At 43.9% G+C, this 7,332-nt stretch overlaps 1 protein-coding gene across 1 annotated transcript; it reads right to left on the bottom strand.

The window, feature by feature from the left end:
* Positions 1 to 5,663: 5,663 nt before the first annotated feature.
* Positions 5,664 to 6,816, bottom strand: fam163b (family with sequence similarity 163 member B). The gene is made up of 2 exons (XM_075468908.1): positions 6,724 to 6,816; positions 5,664 to 6,107 (listed from the first exon to the last, which is right to left on the bottom strand). The coding sequence occupies exons 1-2, from the start codon at positions 6,814 to 6,816 to the stop codon at positions 5,664 to 5,666; spliced, it is 537 nt and encodes a 178-aa protein (XP_075325023.1).
* Between the last annotated feature and the right edge of the window lie 516 nt (positions 6,817 to 7,332).

Here is a 7,332-nt window from a genome sequence, read left to right as displayed (position 1 = left end):
CTGGCGGATCGTACAGCATCACCCTGGAGACGAAAGGCTTCAACAGAAAATAATTAGCTTTCAGAAATCACATGCACTGCATCACTGAATACCTCAGAAAAGCCCTTTTAAGCACAATCCATCTCTCCAGAGCAGCATTCCGCAAATAAACATGAATTCATGAATGTAAACACTCACATACGAACATAACACCCCCGAGCCCTCCAATGTCTGAATAATATCAAGAAAAAAGCAAATCAGTGGTGACAAGTGAGCGCATAATGCAAGGTCAACCGTTAACTGTGGGGAATGACTCTATGAGAAGGTTTGAAAAAATGTAAATCTTTGTATCAAAGCTTCGAAGAGTCAATATAAAACATTTAGAATTGAATTTAGAGAGAAATGATTACATTTTAAAGTAATTTTTAAACAGATTTTAGCAAATAAATTGGTTTTAGTTTGATCATAATCATTTAATCTCAGGGATTTCTTAAAAATATTGAATATTAAACTCTCTTCTTCAGCAGTTCCAGGCTAAGTTGCTAATGCCAGTGACTTCATATGCAGAAATATGAAACGGAACATACAACCTCTACAATTCTGAGGTTTCACGATCTTATCAGGCCTTAAAATGAGGTAAATATAACCTCAGATGAACAACAACATGTTACACTGTGCCATTATTTACTCAAAAACTAAGAAATTCTAGAGAGTCAGTGTCACTAAAACTAGGTATTTAAGGGGGTAAGTAGCAGCCAGGTGCTGCTAATCAATGCACTGATTAATTGATCATCAGTCAGTGTGAGCAGCTCTATAAAAGCAGAAGTTTTGGAGCATTCAGGTGTGTGTTAACACGATGCCAAGGAGGAAAGACATCAGCAACGATCTCAGAGAAGCAGCTGTTGCTGCGCATCAATCTGGGAAGGGTTATAAGGCCGTTTCCAAACTATCTGGAGTCCATCGTTCTACAGAGAGAAAGATTATTCACAAGTGGAAAACATTCAGGACAGCTGTCAATCTTCCCAGGAGTGGACGTCCCAGCACGGTCACCCCAAGGTCAGAAACCCAAGAGCTACATCTCAGACTCTGCAGGCCTCAGTTAGCATGTTAAAGGTTAAAGGTCATGACAGCACAGTTAGAAAAAGACTGAACAGGTTTGGATTGTGTGGAAGGGCTGCAGGAGAAAGCCTCTTCTCTCTAAAAAGAACATGGCAGCACAGCTTATGTTTGCAAAGCTGCATCTGAACAAACCACAAGACTTCTGGAACAATGTCCTCTGGACAGACCAGACCAAAGTGGAGATGTTTGCTCATAATGCACAGCAGCACGTTTGGAGGAAACCAAACACAGCATATCAGCACAAACACCTCACACCAGCTGTCAAGCACGGTGGTGGAGGGCTGATGATCTGGGCTGGTTCTGCAGCCACAGGACCTGGGCACCTCGCAGTCATTGAGTCCATCATGAACTCCTCTGGATACCGAAGTGTTCTAGAGTCAGATGTGAGGCCGTCTGTCCGACAGCTGAAGCTGGGCTGAAACTGGCTCACCAACAGGACAAAGATCCCAAACACAGCAGCAGATCTACAGCAGAATGTGTGAAGAAGAGAAGAATCGAGGTGTTGCAATGGTCCACCCAGAGTCCAGACCTCAGCCTGACTGAGATGCTGTGCTGGGACCTTCAGAGAGCTGTGTGAACGATGTGAAACACTGAAAACCATTGCATTAAATTATTGCTTCACTTAGTTTCTTAGTTTTTGTTCAGTCAATGAAACAGTGTTATATGTCACGTGTTGTTTTTCATCTGAGATGGTATTTGCCTCATTTCAAGAACTGGTGAAGACCAGAAGATTTTTTTTTATCATGTCCTGATTTCTAAAAATCAGTTTATTCTATAAATTCTCTATTCTACAAAAAGACTTTTACAAGCAAACAAAAATTCTTGTGAAATATAAAAACAGGTGTCCCAAGAAATAAGAATTATATCATTTTGAACGTACTAAATTCATGCCAACCTAATAATCTGTTGTGACGGTTATGTTTCCATTCTTCAAACACCTAAAAGCTCAAATGGATGTTGCCTTTTCTATCATAATCTATATATAATGGATAACATGACAGCCTCCCAAAAGAGCAGCAAAAATACTTCAACAATATGTGCTGAAGTTTGATATTTACCAAGGTCACAGATCCCCCCCCACCCCCGACCCTTATTAATAAGCTTAGAGCTCTGCCAGCTCGATCTGTGGCAGGCGTTTCCTAATAATTCATAACTACAGAATCACAGGAGGAAGATCCAGGAAGGATGTCCAGCACAGTCCGAGATACCCACGTCTGCGAAATTCTGTGAATTTCATTAGATTCTTCTCATAATTTGCCCCCTTTTTGCCCCCTCTCCTCCATTCTTTTGCCCGTGACCATTGAACTGATCCCAGGAAACATCTTTAAGGACCTCTGTTTCCACCTGCAGGAGAGGAGAGATGAGACCCGCTGGAGGAGCTACAAGCAAGGATTCACATTCTTTTCAGTGTCTGTGACATAAATGGGGCGATGACACATTAGCCCCGCATTTGCAAATAAATACACCATCGTGAATACATTTTAATGCTCCAAACGGCACTGAATTTGGCTGACCTCAATGGAAACAGGCAAACAGATAAGGATTGTATGAGGAGGAGTGGGAGCTGGATCGGATCGGGTCACTCAGTGGGGTTACATGGCACTGAAAGGATCAGATTAAGGGCTAAATTACAATAAATGAGCTGAGCGAGGGTAATTCTCCTTGGATATATGGCGGTGAATGAATGGAATCATAGGCACAAAGCATGTCATATGATAGGTGGTGTTTTACCCATTCCAACTGTTGCTAATAGAGCCACTTCCTGTTGATCTCTTCACCACCAACAACAACAACAAACTCAGGCATTGGAGAAAGATGGAGAACGCAGAGCCAGATGAAGCTACGTCCCTCTACATTTGCTCTGTGATGAGCTGCTTGTTGCACAAACTCGATGCCCAACGGAGCATTCTCCATCGCGTTGTTTGTTTCTTTCTGACGGCGACAACAACAGGAATATCGTCTGCTTTGACTTCCGGGTCACGACCCCGGGAAAACATCTGGAGCATGCGCAGAACGCAAAGTCTGATTCACCACGTGCTTCAGCGTCTACAAGCAGGTTTAGAGTGACTTTCAACCCAGTTATCTCGGGGTCTTAAAGGGATAGTATGACATCCCATATTGGATAGCCGGACTACTTTCATCAACGCCAAAACGAGGCTGGAACTCGGCTCACAGGACGCAGCAGGGGGTAAGAAAATGTTCCTAAATGATATTACTCGTATGGGATGTCATACAGCTTCATGTCAAAGGAGGCGAACTATCCCTTTAATCCGATCCGATCCAGTTTCTTGTCAGATTAAGGTGTCTACATGAATTTAATAACTCAATCTGATTATAATTTAGCCAATTATCCGATCCTTTCAGTGCCATGTAACCCAACTGAGTGTGTCTGGTGAACGTTGACTTTTGTCCTTAAATCTGCTTCCTTTTCAGCACAATCCTTTCAACACAGAGGGATAAAGCTGTAGTTATTCTACTTTTTTATCAGAACACACTAAAAACGTTTAATGAAAGATGATGATCATAATCATGTTGCAAGAATAAACTTATTGCCATGTGACAAACTCTGAAAAACACCATGAAATTCTCTTTTTTTCAATCAATACAGACCATTTCTGACGCTTTCACAAGAAACTTCAAGATGTCTCCTTGCTGGCAGATGCTACTTTTCCACATAACCCATATATATAAATCGTGCACATTTGAACGAATGCCACTCAAACGGAGGGAAACTTCTTCGGGACCATTTGGTGCTATGAGTACAAGTGATGGCGGGATAGTAAACGAGCTTCAGTCAAAATACTGCATGTGTGCTAATGAAGCAATGTGTCACCCAGTGCAACAGTGATGAGTGTTTAATATTTTTTTCAACAGTGGAAACCTACGGCACAGAGGTGTAAAATATAGCAGGCTTTGATGCACAACTAACAGGCTACTTGTTGGTTTTGGTCCACACATGGATTCACAGTCGGTACAAGCAGACTTAATAACCTGAAGGAACTCTAACAGCCACACTTACAATACATCCTGCACGGATTCTGGTGAGATGCTTTCAGATAAACAAAAAAGTTGTGTTGAATCTACGGAAGCCCGGAGCGGACGCGTTACGTATAAACTTTTTTTTGATGGTTTTCTCGAGATAACGAGTTAATTTACGATGGTTTTCGAGGCCACTTTTTCTCCCCAGTCCGCCCCTGTTTATATGTGTTTATATGCATTTCTGGTCAAGGTTTTTACCCATCTTTACCCCCTCTCATTGAAAACTGAATAAAGTAGCTTTTGAATCAAACATGGAATGTGGAGCGTTTGTGTAACAATTCTGCTGTGAAAATGCACAAAGCAAATCCCGCTGGTAGGACAAGCATTTAGTTTCCTCGAGATAACGAGTTATTTATCGCGTTATCTCGAGAAAACGATAACGGCACCTCTCGTGCATCATTCTGTAACCATGGAGACGGCCTGGTCCCCTCAGCTGGTCACTGATAAAGTCGACTATATCAGCAGGATCACTTATGGCACTTTTCCACTTGCTCGCTTCGGTTCGGCTCGGCTCACTATTGCGTGTTTCCACTAGCACGCCGTACCTGCAACCGGCACGATTTTCCGTATCACCTCAGCCCTGGTTCCAAGCGGGCCGAAGCGTTACTAAAACGTGACGTCAGCCGACTGCCTTCCACTGATTGGGCGATGAGTGTCGTCACTGGAAGCGTCATAACGCGGATAATAAAAGCTGGCGTTAGCAACCGTTAGCTTACCTCCAAACGTCTTCTTTTTGAAGCTCGTAACAAAACTCTCCGGTACTTTTCAATACTGTTTTGTCTGGCGGCCAGGAGTCTTCTCTTGCCTTCTGTGACACAAAAAGTCACAGGGTGAGCAGCAACACGCACGGCCGTGTTACGACGACCCCGCCCACGTCGAGGAGGCACGAAGTATACTCGTTTGTAATGGAAACACAACCAAACCGAGCCGTGGCGAGCCGTGTAGAGCCGTGTAGAGCCGTGTAGAGCCATGTAGAGGTAGTGGAAAAGCGCCATTAGGTGTAAACGTCTATTGAGCTGCAGTCGAGCCAGCTATCTCCTTAAATGACGCGGGCTGATATGAAAGTTATCTCTACAAGACAAACAAATTGCGAACACATATAAACAGGGGCGGACTGGGGAGAAAAAGTGGCCTCGAAAACCATCGGTAAATTAACTCGTTAATTTAGATAATTAACGAGTTTTCTCGTTATCTCGAGAAAACCATCAAAAAAAAGTTTATACGTACCACGTCCGCTCTGGGCTGCCGTATAAATCTACCGACAACCATTCACATTTTACTTTGACACACATAGATTATACTGATTAGCTGCTTTACTAGAGATTTAACAAACACAAACTCATAAATTTTGACACAAAAATGATCAGTTCGAGTCTGACTGGTTTTATGGTTTAAATGTGTTTTAGCTGTTTACAGTTTCTTCTTGGATCGCCTCAGAACCACACAGCAGCACAGAGCAGTATCACTGTGCAGGCCCAGCACGGCACCTGGATGCCAGAGAAGGTGTGTTTTCAGGCAGCAGCGGGTCAGACGTCGGTGCTGACGCTCTGGGTAACCACCTCCTTCATGGTGTACGAGCGGATCAGGTTGAGCTTCTCGTAGAAGCTGGCCAGGTCCGTGGGCAGCTCCAGGTCCTGCTGCTGCACAGTCCTGTAGCTGATCCTGCGGCCGCCGTTGTACAGCCTCTCAGGGTGCTGCAGGTAGAAGGGCAGGGAGCAGCGGGCGCAGGACGGGCAGAAGGCGTGTGCACCCTGACACCTGCGTGGGGGAGGCGGGGGGGAGTAGCTGGCCGGCCCATTGGCCTCGGTGAGGAAGGTGGGCGGGTAGCTCTCGGGATCGTCGCTGTAGTGCTCTGGGGTCGGAGGCGTAGGGGGGGCGCAAAGAGTCAGGGGGCGAGAGGGCGACATGGTGGCGAGTTCTGGTTCCTCCTCTTCCCCCTTCTCAGACTCCGCCCGCTTACAGCAGTAATACTGTTCAAAGACAAGAAGAAGGGACCACAGGTCAGAAACAAAGTGTGGAGACTTTAAAGGGCAAAAAAACAACAAATCAACAAGAAAAGAAAAGAAAAATCAACCAGATGATATTTATATGGGGCCAATCTAATCTCTCACTAAGTGGTTCCTTCAGGAAGAAATTATCACTCTGAACTCAAACTGATGCTTGATCAGGGGTCCATGGAGGTCAGTTTTAAATGCACCGTGTAGGGATGGGCATGAAGAACTGGTGCTGAACTGGTACTGGTTGCAGACTGGGTGATATTACAGTATTGATTAGGACCAAACAGTGCCATTATCTGTATTTATGTGCTGTACAATCTAGATAGATAGATAGATAGATAGATAGATAGATAGATAGATAGATCGGCAGGTAGGTCGTTTCATCTCTGGACTTGACTGTGTTTTGTTTGTTTTTGAGGAGACGTGAAAAGATCCTCATGAAAACTACACATTAATTGTGATATTAAAGGATGAATTGTTATTACTGTGTAAATAATGCAAACATAGTAATAAATAGCAATAGGTCCATAATCTTTGAATGGAATCTGGTTATTTTCTCATGAAATGTGCAGCACACAGTAAAACATACCTGTAACCTACATAAACACAGTACAGCAACGATGGTCAGTAAGATGACTGCTGCCAGAATTCCTCCTGCGATGACCACTGTCCCGGCTGACATTCGAAGTCCTCTCCATCAACCACCTGCGGTGGGAAGAAGGAGGGGGAGACGAGGACGGGAGTGAGCGGGAGATGGAAATGATGAGGAGAATGAGGAGTGGGGTGGTAACCAAAGTGAGAGAATCACAGGTCAGAAAGAGGAGAAAAAGAGGAGAAGGGAACAGATGGCGAGAAGATAATGAGGAGGAGGAAGGAAGACGGGAAGGAGGGAGTAAAGATGGGGAAAGGTCAGAGAGGAGAAAACAAAAAAGAGTGGGAAGGGGAGGTTAGTGGAGAGCTAATGATGCTCTGAAAATTTTATAACTCAACTTTGGAGCCAGCAGCCATTACTGCTGATCGATTTCTATGTTTAATACGATGAATTCTTGGCAATAACTTCAGTAGAATGAAGGAAAATAAGCAACAATGCAAATATTTGATGATGATAAAGCTTTCAACACATGTGGAGCATAAGCAGAACAAATGATTTTCTATATTTCTATTTATCTGTTGATCTCCTGTTACCTATGAATCAACT

This window comes from Odontesthes bonariensis, chromosome 6 (assembly GCF_027942865.1).
Source record: "Odontesthes bonariensis isolate fOdoBon6 chromosome 6, fOdoBon6.hap1, whole genome shotgun sequence".
In the NCBI taxonomy this organism is placed as follows: Eukaryota; Metazoa; Chordata; class Actinopteri; order Atheriniformes; family Atherinopsidae; genus Odontesthes; species Odontesthes bonariensis.
The sequence above is the reverse complement of the archived record's forward strand: the minus strand, read 5'-3'. Positions and strand labels throughout refer to the sequence as shown.

Excerpts from the sequence above, each read along its gene's own strand:
- fam163b (XM_075468908.1), bottom strand. The coding sequence starts at position 6,816 with ATGTCAGCCGGGACAGTGGTCATCGCAGGAGGAATTCTGGCAGCAGTC. Across the intron at positions 6,108-6,723 it reads TGTGTTTATGTAGGTTACAG|TATTACTGCTGTAAGCGGGC; the intron begins GTATGTTTTACT and ends GTCTTTGAACAG.